The sequence below is a fragment of the Nycticebus coucang genome, chromosome 9 (assembly GCF_027406575.1).
Source record: "Nycticebus coucang isolate mNycCou1 chromosome 9, mNycCou1.pri, whole genome shotgun sequence".
In the NCBI taxonomy this organism is placed as follows: Eukaryota; Metazoa; Chordata; class Mammalia; order Primates; family Lorisidae; genus Nycticebus; species Nycticebus coucang.
Window position 1 is genome coordinate 13222064 of NC_069788.1, and position 16451 is coordinate 13238514.

Below are 16451 nucleotides of genomic sequence, written 5' to 3' on the forward strand. Positions count from 1 at the left end.
TGCAAATGTAGAGCAGGAGAGACAACACACAACATGTGATATGAAGCAGGTGGCATTAAAAATTCTCTGAGGGAACTTTTCTTAAAATCCTGAGAGAGCCAAAAAGTCAATTCCTTTCTAAATTCACAGGTTTATATTTGAAGGTCTGCTTTTGAAATGCTCATCACAGTATTTCTGATTGTTTTCTGAGTAATAATCAATCATAATATAGGAAATAAAATTATTTGTTCTTAACCAGTGTTATATAACATATAGACTGCTTACAAGAACTGAGTGCATATAATTTCAAATTGGTTCTCACTTTTGAAGTTTCACAACTTATTGATGCATCAAACTTTATATATTAAAAAAAAACAACTCTGGACTAAGCAACATTACATACTTCATAATTCACATAACACTAAGATATTCATGGGTTAAGTGTCTACTGCTTTTTAACAGTGCAAGAGACCTATCTTTTTGAAATAAATAATTTCCTTCCTTATTTTTTAATGCTTCAGTCATTGGCGTTCAAAATCAACCACCCAATTTATATGGAAGAGCCATGGAAAGCAAAGCTCTTTTTGTGGTCTTTTGCATCAAATTTTGTTTTTAAGCACTTCATACCGAAAACCCTTCTTATTAAACAAAGCAAATTGATGAAATCTTACACTTAAAAATCTCTCTCTGTTCCATTTAGATATCAACATAGATTACCCTAATGGATATAGTCCTTCCTTGGTATCTGCAGGGCGTGGTTTCAAGAAACTCTGCAGATACCAAATTCCAGGTATGCTCAAGTCCCTTATGTAAAATAGTGTGGGATGTGCAAATGACCTACACATAGCCTCCTGCATACCTTAAATCATCTCCAGATTTCTTATAATACCTAATACGGACAATGTAAATGCTATGTAAATAGTTGTCACACCCCATTGTTCAGGGAATAATGACAAGAAATAGTCTGTACATGTTCAGTACAGATACAACCAGCCATTTTTCAAAAAGTATTTTTGATCTGTGGCTGGTTGGATCCACAGATGCAGAACCCACGGATATGGACAGCGGACTGTACTAGAGATGCACATGCTAGCTGAAAAAGATGGCCGCTAGAGGCTGGGCCTGTAGAGAGGGAAGAGGCAAAGTCAGCGGGACAGATGAGCTGGGAGGTCAAAGCTCCCATGGACATCGGTTCATTTATCAGAGTCTAAAATAAACACAGTGAAGTATTATAATCAAAGAATCCCAATTACTTTCTGAATGCATTTGAAAAGAGCCAATTCTTTCAGCTTAAAAAATGAATCCGTAATGCAGATAAAGGTGTGGCAATCCGATGAAATTATCCTCTTGATTTTTTTCATATAGACGACAAGCTCACAAAAGAACAAATCTGATGTACAGAAAACCACATAATTACTTCTAGATGGAAAGCTTGACAAAATTTAAAATTATATACAGATTTGAAAACTCACTTCCTAAAAGCATCAGAATACAATCATTTTATTGGGTCTTGTCTTAAAACTTCTTATTGAAATAGTTGTCATCCAAAATAAAAAACAAATGACAACAAAATGCATACAACATAAATCACACACAGATGGGTAACAGCTGAACGGACCTCACCGTTGTTCTTTAGGATAAATTATACAGCAGTTGTTTTCCTCCCTTACCTAAACCGGCCTGTGGGTTTTCTGATAAGTCACTGTAATCCTGCAACATCATGACAACTTGCGCTTCCAGAAGCTTCAGAGTCTCTGCTATGACTTTCACCTTCTTCGTCTTTTTCAGAAGGAGGTGCACTCTCCTTTTGTTCTGTGGGATGACTGACTGTTTTTTCAGGTTGAGAATTCAAAGTTTCAGCACCTCTGTTCTCTGTGTCTCTCAGCTTGGCGTCCTCACTGCTGGGCTCCAGGTTGGACCTTTCTGTCTCTTCCCCGGGCTCTTTTGGTGCCACTTTTTTTTCTTCAACCGTTTTGTTATTTAAATGAACAGCTGAGGAGGAATTTTTGGAGTCCTTGGATTTTTTATGCATAGAAGTTTGACTGCTATGACCAGAGGAGGCCGGAGGGGCAGGCACCTTCTGGGCCTTGCTTCCCTCTGACTGCTCTTTTCTGGGTGGTCCCCAGATAAAATTTTCTGAAGGTGTGTAATGTTTCTGGGCAAACCGCAGGAGCTTTCTCCTTTCTCGTCTGTCCCTAATTGTATAAACAAAATACTCCAGAGCACTCTGCTTAATATTAGGAATTGTATTTTCTACGAGAGCCTCGTGAAGAATAAATTTTACAAGAGGAGATTTAAAACTTTCATATCCAAGCTCACCAAGGCTTTTAAGAATACGGGTGATTCGTAAGTAGTTGTGCTGTGACCTGGAAGAGAAGATTGAATAAAATAAGGGGAAAGAAATACAGATAGAAAAAAGCAGGAGAATATACTGGAAAAAAATTTTTTAAGGAACTGTAAGCCAAGGAAATACACCTTGTAGTGACTTTTTAAAAAGTCATATTAGACACCACTAAGAAGAATAAATCAAAAGGTGTTAGACCCTTATGCCTCCATGTTACGTCTTCCCATGTGAAACTCAAATATATAAACTTCCCTTGTTTGTTTAGATCTTCACGCTAGAAAAATATTGAGATTTAAATTCATTGCCACTGTTATTGTTCATTAAACACACTGAGGACAAACCCTCTAACTGAGGACTTATTTGCAACAAAACTAAGGTATTTTGCTCCTCATAGGTGACCGGTGTGCACATAAAAACACTGGCCAACAGCTGAATGGTACAATTTATAGTGTCAGCTGATCAGCAACATCTACGATAGAAGCCAATTCACAAGGAAATTTGCAGCAAAAACCACTCTGCTCTGCTAGAATGATTCTGACAAAGAATCCAGACCTGACTTATTTCGCAGAACATAGTTTAACAACTGAGTGGGCAGACCTGAGTTCACACCCTTATCTGTCGCCAGAAGCTAAGTGAAATTATGACATCTCTCCAAGTCTCAGTATCCTTATTTGTAAAATGGGAAACATGGACCACAACTTCCTGGACTGTTGTGGTAATCAAATGAGATGACATACACAAAGGTTGAGTGGAACTCAATAAATACTAGATACTATTTAAAAATTCTTATTATTATTACGGTAAAGATTTAGCATTAAGGACCAACACATTTGCATCTATCCAAACTTAATAACTGAATTCTCTTCCATCCCTGGTCATTCTCTACTCCTCTTTCCCTAGAAGATAATTTTAAATCTTGTTTCTAATGGCCTTGAATCCAAAGATGTTATTTGTCCTCAGATTGCACTAACATCTTTTCTCTCTGTCTCAAAGCTAAGGCCATAATCAGATGAATGCTTTCCGAATTTGTTTTGTCACAATTCATAATTTATCTTCCCAACCTCACTCAGCCAACCGTTGCCTTATTATATACACCTGACTAAATTCTAAAGGAATTTTCAGTTACATCTATTAGCCATGAGTGTTATCAACAACCCAGGTATTTATTTATCCAATATTTGCACATTGACCATGACCATCACTTATTTCTAACCCATTAAAACCTTTCTATATCTCAGGCACTGAATTTTCTATAAGCATTGCATATACCTACCCTAGCTCCCAAAAGAATTTTGAGTTTTGACTTAGGAACAAGCAGCAAATCACTTGGGAAGGGTGGAGAAAGATGTTCATAAATTATTAAGAAATGGAAGGGGGATGGTTCCATGACCTTACATTGTAATGAGAAAGTTTGTTTGGATAAAATGAAAACCCTAATGATTCAGGCTAAACCAACAATGAAAAGATATGTCTGACAGTTTTTATCATCTCCATCCTTCTGGATGTTTACAAAAAAACTATTATCTTAGCATTCAACTCTTTGAAGCCCAAAGGGCACAACATAGCACAGATTATGTCTCAGTTTTATTTAAAAGTCTTTTGAGACAATACTAATTTGGGTAAAGTTAAGACAATGTGCCCCTAACAGCTGGACTGGCTTAGCACATTCACGTAGAGTTTGTGCACTCTAAAAACTTAGTGACAGAGCTCTCGGGTCACATCTGATTTTACATTATAGGAAAACATGTAAAGAAAGGTAGAATAATGTTAAAAAAAAAAAAAAAAAAAAAGAACAACATGACCCAACAAAATTTACTTTATCTGCAACCAGTTCAATTTCAAAATAACCCATCCAAGATGAACGGTCAAGTTGAAGGTGTGTATATATTTATCTGTATCTACATTCTCCAGTTAGACATATTTACATAGCAAAATAAAGGGTCAACAACTTGGGCTGAAGAAAATGATGATTAGGGCTACTGAGCAAAACAAAAGCAACTGGGTGTTCAGGATGATTTGAAATAAATGTCACAATGAAATACTAAATGGAAGAGAGGAGTGTGGCTAAAACCTGTCTCGTGTTAGAAGCAGCTTTGAGGCAGCACATGAGGAGCAAAAGGAAGAATCTGAGACTGTACACCCAGGTAAGAGCAGTGAATAGTGCTGAAACTGCCAGGACAACTAGCGAGCTAAAGGGAGAACACGCAAAAGGCAAAAACCAGGAGACACACAATGAAAGTTAAAAGATATTTCAGGGTCTAAAACATGGCTCCGTTACCCACGTTGATTACAAATAAAATTAGAAATGCATTTGTACATTTCCAATTGTTGTACATTTGTACCCTCATGTTTGAAAATATTTCACCTCTTTTAGTCATGGTTACTTGTTCACACAATATTATTTTATTTCACTTTGATTCAATATTGTTCCTCTGCATCACTGCTATCAAAATATTGAGTTCCCTGCCTTCTTTGAAGAACTCGTGATGCCATATGCATTAAAACACAAATAAATTATGACATGTAAGAATAAATCAGAAAGGAAGCCAACTGAAGAAGAAAATGGAACAGACGTTTGCACAGAATCCCCTATCATTTGTTCCAGTCTAGTCAATAAAAATTTTTGGCAACTAAACCAGAAAGGAAATGTGTTTTCTGATAGATTCGAAGGCAGTTAATTCTCAGCTACATAAACTCTATGAAACATATGTGGAAAGGAAAGAGCCACACAATGGGTGGTGGAAAGAAAAGGGGCTGGAGAGGGCAAAGGAGTGAGAACAGAGTTCAGACTCCTGACTTACTCCAGGAAATCAGTTAATTAAAGCCTTAAAACGGCTTCAATTCCACCTATAAATCAGAAGATCTGACAATAAAACTCCATGCAGGATTTAAGCCAAAGATCATATTCTGTTCATCATTCAACAAAAATTTACTAAGCAAGCTTGCTATTCCAACCAAAAATAATAAGTGAAAGAATTTCTAAAATGATAGTCGTGAGTACATGAATGATGAGGTATTATCAGATCCTCCCCAAAGGTTTCCTTTTACCGTCATCATCCTTCATGTCAATATGTTTTTTTCCATATGGCTTTGTTTGACAGTATGATGTAAGTGCCTGGAAACTCTGCCCAGAGATATCTACCCACATATGTAGAGACATATATATTTATATGTGGGTTAAATACCCAGTATAAATCAAATTTAACTGGAGTTGTGAGTTAATGAGTCTTCTACTCAGGAACATAAAGCTCGATGCTCATATCTTTAGTGTTTTAGGATCAGCTACCATTTTAATATTGTTGATCATAACTAATATAATAAAGACTCAGCATTAATATTTACACTCATTTTGCTAAAGCAAGATAAAAGTTCTAGAAAGATACGAAACATTCGTTAACTGATGCATAAAACTTGTATTGTTTTGGCCAAAGAGAAATTGCTTAGGTTAGCTTTTTTTTTTCCTCTTAGTACTTGCCCAGTTTAGCTAATTATATGTTAAAAAATGCTTTGAAGTTGCTGGTTTTACAGTCCAGCACTCATAAGTCACCCTATAATTTAAAATGAAAAAAAAAAAAAAGAAAAGCCAATTTACACATGAAGATAATATTAAGAAAAATAAACTTTGGTTGTAAGTATTAACAAAAGTTATAAACATTCAACAAAAGAATACAGCAAAACATTCCAAATAAACATTGTGACATTTTTCCTCTTAGGTTCTGGGACTTAGTAATCAAAAACAAGTTTTTAATTTTTACCTAAATAGTGAAGATCATTGTAATTTTCTCTCTGTTTTAGTAAAAAGTACAGGCACATTACATTCTAGTAAAATGATTTTTATGTATCATAGGCTTAATTCATAAATTTTAATCTAAGAAGGCACCAAACTTGAGAATGTTAGAAACAGACTTGGGCCGGGCACAGTGGCTCACACCCGTAATCTTAGCACTCTGGGAGGCCACGGTGGGTGGATCGCTTGAGCTCAGACCAGGATAAGCAAGAGCAAGCCCCATCTCTACTAAAAATACAAAAAATGGCTGGGTGTCATGGCAGACACCCATAGTTCCAGCTTCTAGGGAGGCTGACGCAAGAGAATCTCTTGAGCCCGAGAGTTTCAGGTTGCTGTGAGCAAAGATGATGCCACAGCACTCTACACAGGGCAACACAGTGAGACTCTGTTTCAAAAACAAAACAAAGAAACAGACTATACCCCAAGAAACTTACAGCCTAGCAGAGGGGATACACAAAACTGTATACAGGCAATAAAAACAGGTTCTAGGAAACCTGGCCAACAGAGAGGCTATATTTGACCGTGGACAGGAGGGAGGATTCAAGGAGAAACAATAACCATGTTTCTACCTCAAATTTCATCCTTTTTTTTGTTGTTGTTGTTTTCCTTGTTGTTTTGCTTGATTTTAGAATATAGAACAGGGAATAAAATGCATTTCAGACTGGCTTTCGAAATCCAAATTCCCAGGTCCATCTACTAGCTGTTCTGTGTTCCACTGAGAACACCAACCATGGGCAAATCCCGTGCTGGCCTCCGGTTTACCACAAGAGCTTTACTTACTCATTTAGATGCTGAAATCTTTCCTGCCAGTTAACAGCCCGAGCAACATTTCCAGTTTTATCAGTCAGTTTTATTCCAAAAAATTCTAACATCATTTTATAAGCCAGGAGGAATCTTCTAATTGCTTCTTTTGTTTTTTTGAATTCCTAATATAAAAAAAAAAACAAAAACAAAAACAAAGTCAGCTAAAATTATTCAGTAGCTCCCAGGACAATAAAATAGCAATATCATATGCCTCCTTCACAAAAAATGAAATGAGCTTGAATTACCTCAATTTCATATGTAGTTAGTTCTTTAGCATAAAAGTTTAAGCCTTGTTCTCTCAGGGGAAAAAGCCTATTTAAAAAAAAAAATAAAAATTTTTCTATTAGTATTGTATGGAAATCAACACATAATTACATAGCACATGGCTCAAGATAGGTAATATGTTACTAACCATTGGATGTAAGTGTGGTTGTGCTCCAGTTTTTCATAATCTCCTTTCCATTTATTTAGAACTTCTTCAATATAAACACCTACAAAGTAACATTCAGAAAATGAACCGGACATTTAAAGCATTGTGAAGGCATTTTAAGATTTGAATCACCTGAGTTTTCTATTAAAACTTTCTAAAATGTAATTAATAACAGCACACAAGCACAAAGCCATATACTCAGTAATATAATATGTCTGATTAAAAAAAAATACATAACAGCACCTCAAATCACAGAAAGTTTTGTTAGTCGGTGCACTCTAAAGCAGAGGGTGGCCAAGTATCGCCTGCTGCGTTGTCTTTAAGTTTTACAGGAACACAGCTACTTTTATTTATGTACTGACCACAGCTACATCTGCACCACAACCACAGAGCTGAGTAGTTGCAATGTAGACCCAAAGCCTAAAGTATTTTCTATCTGCCCCATACAGAAAAGTTTGCCAACCCCTGCCTCAGAGGGTTATAGGGTTCTTCAAATACCAGATAGGGTGAAAATGAAAGAGAAGTAAGGAGAGAGGACAGAAATGAGGAGAGAAACAAAGACAAGGGGAAGGAAAAAGAGGAGAGAAAAACGAAATTAAAACTTGTTGAACGCCTACTACATACAGGACCCACATTATACACAGTGTGTATTACTCGGCTTCAGCTTCACAGAATTCTCTCAGTGTTAGGATCCCCATTTTACAATGAAAAAAACTGTGTCATTTGTTCAAAGTCAAACACTAGTAAAACAGTAAATCCCAAAGGAAAACACAGGTCTCTCTGGCTCCAAAAGTAAGCCCTTTCCCCACAACCCCTTGTGAGAGTTCCCCTATGAGAACTCATTGTAACAAAATCCTCCTGATTCTTGAGTCTCTTAAGAATCCTCCTCTCGGGAGGCTGAGGCAAGAGAATCGCGTAAGCCCAAGAGTTAGAGGTTGCTGTGAGCTGTGTGAGGCCACGGCACTCTACCCGAGGGCGGTACAGTGAGACTCTGTCTCTACAAAAAAAAAAAAGAATCCTCCTGAACTGATCTTGAGTCTGTTAAGAATCCTCCTGAACTGATTTTGCGGCTATTTAATGTTATACAAACACACCCACACACCCCTAAATATCTCTGTAAACGTAACTCATCTCAAGAGATGACCTTGTTTCCTCAAGAGATTACCAGTTTGAGTAGTAGAGTCCCACTCATGGAAGATTCGGTAAAAGTTGTTTTGAATCATACTGATGGCTTTTTAATATTAAAACCATTTAATTCTGTAATTCCATTCCTTTCCCTTCCAACTATCCCTCCTCCCGCATGGTAAGTGAAAAATGCCATTGCAAGCTTATGCTTACTGGCAGCTGCTGGATAGTATGTGTGTGTGTGTTCATACTAGGGAGGAAAATGAATTGGTGTAATTTATATAATAAAATAAAAAACATTTTATATGACCTTAGCTAAAACTTCTGACCCTCACCAATCATGTAAGACTTCAAAACAAATTTTATAATAAAGATTACAAAAATATTAATATATTGCTTGAGCGTACTGGTCTAAATGAATAGCTCAAAAATAAATCACTACCAGAAACACAGAAATAGAGTTAAATTCTATCACAGCTTTAGGCTCAATGTTTTTAATACTGAAGACATTCCTATAGGTAAGTTTTATGAAATTCAAATTAGAGTCAAAGGAATAATTTATCATGGCATTTCTTCAAAAGGTTTTCTTACCCCAAGTCCTAACAAAACTAATAATATAATCAATATTTTTCCATTGGCAAATGAACAGTACATTTCTCTCATTAGTAAAAAAAAAAAAGGGGGGGGTTTCCCTCCAAATCAGACCAAACTTTTGGCTTTTAGGGAACCAGAAAATTAAAGACGGGTGGATCTGGTCATTTTAGGAATGTTCCTAAGTTTTGACTCCTTACTGATCTCTCAGGACACAGTAGGGGGGATTCCCTTCCTCCCACACTCCATCCTGCATTCAGATCTTTCCTCGGATTAGTCCACCAAAGAATGTGATGTCCTGCCACTTCGAAAGCCCCTCAATCCATCATCCTCATGCCCTGACTCACACTGCTGTGGCATTGGCTCCATTTCCACTGAAGCAAAGAGCAGAAACCAGGGCCAACTGATCACCTCACACAGATATGAGCGGTAAGGAGAAAGGCAGGCTGGTCTGACCTGGATAAAATTAGGAGGCCGACCATGAACCCCAGCAAGACACCTCAATGAAATCTGCCGTACTGTGGTCATAGCTGCTACATCCTTTCCCTGTGGGACTGGAATAGATCCTACAAGGGCAAGTGTAGACTTGTGAAGGAGACAAGACTATTCAGCAGAGTGGGACAGAGATCAGCAGTATCTGCTGGTCCCTTCCCAGGACACTGGACTGGGACTGCTGTAGTTTCCTGACCCCTGAATCAGACAACTGACAGGAAAGATCATTCTAAATACAAACAGCACTCTTCAATCACATTGTAAATAATGTTCAGGCATGGCACAGTGGACTTTGGAACCCAGACCCTACTCTACAACTGAGTGACCCAGCAAGTGCTGGAAGTCCTAGTGACCTCATCTCCATGACGAGAAAGCTGAACTTGGTCTCCTATAATGTTCCTTATTAATCTAAAATTCTGTGATTCTGCAAATCTCTCTCTCTTCCTCTCACAAAAATTGCTATTACTACCTTTCAAATAATAGCCCTGATAAACAGGGGGCAGCTATCACTAATCCACAGCTCCTCCTCCAGAATTTACCGGTAGACGCTCACAACTCCAGGGTCTCGGACCTCGGAACACATCGGACTGCAGAGCAAAGTAAGCCAATCAGACAGCAAATGCCCCTCACAGGTACTAACCAAACGAGGAACAAACAGTAATCAGGTGCGTGCTAATAATGAAAGTCTGTAACTTACCAAGGCAGCAGATTACTCACCATCTGGCTTAAATGGAATCTTGTTCTTATAAAAACGAAGATTGCTCAAATCATTTTGATATCGGATATCTTTGAAGTTCTGCTGAAGGAAAAAAATAAATCAATCTCCAGCATATGGAAATAAAGAAAAGGCACAAGGGCCCTTCTTGCATGTTTTCTTATGGGGATCATAAAACAAACAAACGAAAAACCAAGAATAGTTTATATTTTAAAAAAACATTTCATACTCTTACTGGATACTGGTGTCGATATTTGTACAAATCCCTTGCAGCATAAAAACTTCTCTTTGGTTTGGCAGTTGCTTCAGGGGAATCACTACCCTAAAATAAAAAGTCAAACTCCATTTTTATATTGAAGCAAGATAATTTCACCAAGAAGTTTCCAGAACCAACTTAAAATAATGAAGATCCATAAAGAAAACCTCAAAACTGTCCACCTGTCCAGAATAAAGAATTATAAATGTTGTTTTAATAATGCTTAGCAGCAATGTTAATTCACATCTTATTTTCCTTATTTGAACCAGTAACACTTGTCCTGACATATATCACTAAATAAAAAACTTTATTATTAACCAAAAGCCCTCAGAGGCCAAATGTTACAGATCATTATCCATCAGAAATAGAACTCAAAAATGAATTCAAGCCACAAGTGATTCTATGAGAAAACATATTTTAGAATACCTTACGTAATATTAAGAAGGTGTTTAGATACTAAAACAATTCCCTAAGGAAAACTGTCATTATATTTGCAACATTTAGCTATACTTGAAAGCAATGTCTATGAAAAGAAGGATTTTGAAACAAACTAAATTGCTTTCTAAACTCCATCCTTTCTAACATCATAACAAATACAGAAAGGCATGAATAATCATTCAATGGTAATATAATGAAATATAAACCAGGTAATTTAAAATATATACAGGCAAAGCAGTCAACTGCTTTCAAATGGAGCAAATGCCAGATTGAAATAACTTATAGGTGACTCAGACTATGTAAATTCTAAACAAAATGTTCATCAAGTCATTTTTAAAGTATGAGATGCAGGTGAGTATCACTGATTTGCATTTTCTATATGTACCATTATATAATGTATAACAAGAGCTCTGCATCCTGTCATGCAGAACAATGAGACGGATGAGGAGGAAAAAGAAGACAGCATTTAGACCTGATTTCACCTCCAATCCTTTTCTCATCATCCCCCATCCCTACCTGTGTTGACAGACCAACATCTCCTAAGTAATTTTCACAGTTTTTTGAAGTGGTGTGACTCTCACTATTACTACAAGTACAAAGATACTTTAATACCAACCCCTTGATGTTTAACCTTAGTTACTCTGTCATGTTACACAAGCAAGAAAAAGCTTGAATTCTGGTCCTTGCCACACCTTTCAAAATAGCTCTGCCTAGCAAGTTTCTGAATCTATTTAGCCTGAGCTACAACCATGTGAATCATCACCCTACGTTTGTATAGAAAGCATTTTTCCATATACAAAGAGCCTACTTGCATATTATTTCATTTGATTCTAACAACACATCTGGCTACCGGTTATTAGCGTTTCCATCTTAAAAACAAGGTAACTGCAGCCCAGTGACAGCGAAAAAACTAGAATTCCAGACTCTGAGATCCAAGCCCGGCTAATTAGGTCTGAATCAGTTTCAGCTCCACTAAAAGTGAAGGATAGATGGAGCTTTTCATATAATATCAATAGCCCGAGACTTGGAATTAGGAGAACAGGATAAATCGTAACTCTGCTACTTAGTATTGGTGAGGCCTTAAGGAAACTGATTAACTGAATCTTGGTATTATCTTCACAGAATTATCTCACAGGATTATTCTAAGAATGACTGTCCTACAAATCCTAAATGTTTCAACTGACCAGCATCTATTTCTTCTCCTCCGTGCCTTTTGGACTCTAATCTGACCCTTTTCGCCTGCTTAGGCAAGGATTTTGTTTCTTTTCCCTGGATCATCAAAATTCCCCTCTTCTGGATCATTCCCCTCAGCAAACAAGCATGTTGCAGCGTCTCTCATCTTAAGTAAACATACAAGAGTTTCCTTGACTCAAGTCTTCCCTCAGTTACAGACGCACACCTCTTCGGTAGTTAATCATCTCCCAGGAACTGCCCAGACTCCTCTCTCCTCCTCCTCTTCCCCTTTCCTCCTATGACCCACCCCAATCAGCCCTTTTCCTCAGCATGCCACCCCAATGACTCCTGTAAACTTAACCAACACATTTCCATCCTGTCAAAGCATTTCTCAATGTTCTTCTGAGGCAAACTCTCAAGTTAAGGCTTCCCTCCTTCCTGTAACACTGTTAGTACTTGGTTTTCGAAATACCAGGCTCTCCTGGTTTGCTTCCTTTTTTACTGAATCCCCTTGTCAGCATCCTTTTCAGCACTTTTTTTTCTTCACACGCTCTAAATCAGGGGTCCTCAAACTACGGCCCGCGGGCCACATGAGGCGGTGTGATTGTATTTGTTCCCGTATTGTTTTGTTATTTCAAAATAAGATATGTGCAGTGTGCATAGGAATTTGTTCAGTTTTCTTTTTTTTTTTTTAACTATAGTCCGGCCCTCCAACTGTCTGAGGGACAGTAAACTGGCCCCCTGTTTAAAAAGTTTGAGGACCCCTGCAAATGAAGTGCCCAGGGCTTAGTCCTCCTTAGCTCTGGTAGTGTCTGCAAGTGGACTGACTCTGGGGAGTACAGAACATATGGGGTTGACAGTCAGAATGCAAAATCAAAAAGTAGATTCCTTCAGAAATTAGATGGTGAAATTAATAACCATGAAAAGGGAACAGGCAGGGTTGGTGTGGTCTACTGCACACTGAGATTACAATTAACTGATGGAAACATTACTAAATTGTTTTACATGGATGGGCCTGGTTACCTGGATTAACTCCTACCTCTTGTTTTTTGATATCCCAGATTTCTATAGGAGGTTACTTAATTGGGAGATGAGTGTAAGGGGGGAAACATAGAAAGACAGTATCAAATACTTTCCTAGGCTGAAATAATCAGTATAAAATGACAGGTTGGCAAACCACAGCACAAGGTGCAGAGGACAGAATTCCAACAGGTCCCCAGGTTCTGATGTTGGTGATAGACAATACTTGGGTTTGCATCATTCTCTCCACAAAGGATCTTGGGCAAGTTCCACTTTCTAAGTCTCGGTTTTCTCTAAAATGGAGATTATGAACAACAAACGTCCACCTCGAAATTGCAATTCATTTAAGTAACATACTTGGCACAGAGGCTGCACTGAGACTTTGCGTGTGATTCCTCCTTACCTAAACAGAGCTGATCATCAAGATGGGCCAGGAAGCATTAGCCCTGACAATTAGGTGAGGATTCCCCTGAAACCCTGTGGTCACCCTGGATGTTGGGCTCTGGATCGCCCCAGGGCTGATAGGCTCCTGCAGAACCACACACCTTAAACACCCCCGCGGGGCACACTTCCTCAAAGGGTCGGGACACAGTTCCACAGAAACATTTTTAAAGTTTCTGATTAGTTTCAGTCCACCGGAGGAGAAGGGTTAGCTAGCTCTTTACCCATCTCTCCTCCAAACCTCCAATCGTGTTTCGCAAACGATTTAAACTCAGATCAACAAGTCCTTTGAGTGAAATAAGGTTTCTGAAGAGTGCCCTGACTCCTCGGTGGGAAGGCCTGACTTGGGATAAGAACTGTGAGGTTTAACTTTCCACGGGGGCCGTCGACAGTACTTTAAATAACTGGGGACCCTCCAGAAGCAGAGCTTGAGGGCTGCTTGCAATTGCAGTCCCATCTCACCCTGAGTAATTTTTTACCGAAGGCGCGCACTAGAGGGGTTTCACAATCCTCTATTTTTAGACAGGTTCCTCCCACCCCACCTTCGCTTCACCCAACTGCGCTGTAAAGGCGATGAAAACACCCAGTCAAGTTGCCTTCTGCCTGGGGGGATTCCCCGAGGTGCCCACAGGCAGGCCCGAGGCCGGTGGCGGGCAGCGTGGGGCTCCGGGCCGCCGCAGGCCCCCGGACGGCGGGCAGCGGGAGAGCCAGGGGCGCGGGGCCGCGCAGCCTCCCGGTTTCCCTGCCCAGGCTCTCGCTCCGCTCCCGGGCGCCCGGCCCGACCCGAGGCCGCCGCTGGGCCGCGTACCTGCTCGCCGCCCGCCGCCTCGGCGTCCTCGTCCGGCGCGGGGCCGGCTGGCTCCGGGGAGGGCGCGGGCGGCGCGGGCGGCTCGGGCTCCCGCCCCGGGCCCTCGCAGCCGCCCCCCGGCCCCGGCCCCGGCTCCTCGGGCTCGGGCTCCGAGTCCGTCTGCCAGGTGGAGTCGCAGTCTTCCACGGTGGTGGGCTCGCGGAAGCTGACCCCGCCGAGCAGGTTGCCCATTGAGGAGGTGGGCGCGGGCTGCGGCAGGCGCGCTAGGGCCGGGGCATGGCCGAGGCGCGCCCGCCGCCGCACTGCTCAGCGCCGAGAGCCGCGGCCGGGCCCACTGGCGGGGAGGAGCCGGCGGCCCCGGACCCGCCGCCGCTCACGCTCGAACCCGCCCATCGGGCTCCTTCTCCCCGGGGACGGGAGCCGGCGCCGGCCCGGAGTCCACGGTGTGCGCGGCCACCCAGGCCCCGGGGACGCGCCTCGCCGCCGCGTTCCCCCCGCACGGCCTGCGTCTGCTCGGCCCGGGGAGGCCCGTGGGGAGCACCGATTTCCGCTGCCACCCTCCTCCCCGGGGCCGGGACACCCGCCCAGGGCTCCTCCCAGTTGAGCGGGAAGAGTGATCCCGCCCAGCACTAGGAGCTGAGGACTGGCGCCGAGGTGACAAATGAGGAGCTGTCGCCCTTAGCAGGCGGGTCCTGTCCACGCCCTCGCCCTCTCTCGGGGCTGGTCCAGGAGGGAGACAATTTAACCGCAACAGAAGACAAAAGCTAATGGTGACTGAGCGCCACACAAACAGGAAATCCAGGCTGCCACCTAGAATCCGTGGGGTCTGGCTAAAGTCACAACTATCATCTGAAATGAGCAAATGTCTCTTGAAACAAAAAGAGCAATCCCAACTAGACCATCACATTGATTTGTGGGTAGTGTTATATATTAACTCCCACTCCAAATCACTGCTCTGAGTAGAAAAGAAAAAGACAAAATCTCAGAATCCTTAGAACAGATGGGCAGTTTCTAAGGGAAGAATCCTTAGCCCCTTACTCTGTTCTGTAAATGAAGAGGAGAAACCACATTATAGAAGTACTTAATGATAAAATAGCATGATCAAATAAGTGCCCCCAGAGAAAAGAGACTATTGGAAAATGTGTTTCTAACCTTCTAACGAAAAAGAAAGCCTCTTGCAGGCAGTCCGCAGTCGGTACGTATGTCGTGTGTCTGAATTTGTGCAGCAGGGGCCAGCTGCACAAATATTTACTGTGCCAAATTTGGTAGGTATACAGTAAATATTTGTTGAATATGGACCGAGAAAATGAGTGAGACATTCATTGTAGTTGAAATGTTGTAGTTGGAATGAATAGTTTCCTTTTAAATGCTTCATGATAAAATGGGAAGCCAAATCAAGGTAGATGGGCTGTTTCTGGGGGAAGCATCAGGTGAACACTGCTCATTGCACAGACAAATCAGTATTGTCTCTCTGGAAGCATTGCAATAGGATGGCCAGGCTGAAGGGATCCAGGCTGTTAAATGATGTGCCAATTTGTTCTAAAGAACATAATTTTACATGAAGTATTACAACAACCTTATATAATATAAAACAATTTTTAAATTAAGCTCAGTGCAATGAACTAAGTGTCCGATTTTTGTATTTAAGAAAGTTAATTCTGGAGGTCTGTTATCCCCAGGTTCTATACACGGAAATGACTCTTTCTAATAATTAAGCTTTTTCATTATCCCTATCTTTGACAATATTTAACCTTCTTGTATCGACAGTAAAGAGGCATATCTTTGCTTCATATAAAGGAAAAAAAATGATCACTTAGCCCAATGCCAGAAGCATAGTAATTTATTAATGTATGTTATCTCTAAGCATTATTCATCCACAGTGTCTTTAAAGAACATCGAATTCAGCTGGGTGTAGTGGCTCACACCTGTAGTCCTAGCTACTGTAGAGGCTGAGGTAGGAAAATCACTTGAGCCCAGGAGCTGGAGGCTGCAGTGAGCTATGATCATGCCATTGCAGTCCAGCCCAGGCAACAGAGCAAAACCCGGGT

At 40.7% G+C, this 16451-nt stretch overlaps 1 protein-coding gene across 2 annotated transcripts; it reads right to left on the minus strand.

The window, feature by feature from the left end:
• Positions 1–1464: 1464 nt before the first annotated feature.
• Positions 1465–14912, minus strand: OGFRL1 (opioid growth factor receptor like 1). 2 transcript variants are annotated; one of them, XM_053601289.1, is made up of 7 exons: positions 14404–14912; positions 10503–10589; positions 10270–10348; positions 7327–7405; positions 7160–7226; positions 6891–7036; positions 1465–2345 (listed from the first exon to the last, which is right to left on the minus strand). In XM_053601289.1, the coding sequence occupies exons 1-7, from the start codon at positions 14632–14634 to the stop codon at positions 1679–1681; spliced, it is 1356 nt and encodes a 451-aa protein (XP_053457264.1). In that variant the 5' UTR covers positions 14635–14912; the 3' UTR covers positions 1465–1678. The 2 variants fall into 2 exon arrangements, with proteins under 2 accessions (XP_053457264.1, XP_053457263.1); XM_053601288.1 differs by having other exon boundaries at positions 10270–10351.
• Positions 14913–16451: the final 1539 nt, after the last annotated feature.

What these genes read in the sequence shown, in the direction of transcription:
- OGFRL1 (XM_053601288.1), bottom strand. Translation starts at nt 14,634, where the DNA reads ATGGGCAACCTGCTCGGCGGGGTCAGCTTCCGCGAGCCCACCACCGTG. An exon ending in AGGCGGCGGGCGGCGAGCAG is followed by an intron (nt 10,590 to 14,403) that starts GTACGCGGCCCA and finishes TTTTTATTTTAG; the next exon opens with GGTAGTGATTCCCCTGAAGC. An exon ending in AGATTTCAGCATCTAAATGA is followed by an intron (nt 2,346 to 6,890) that starts GTAAGTAAAGCT and finishes CTTCTCTTCCAG; the next exon opens with GTCACAGCACAACTACTTAC.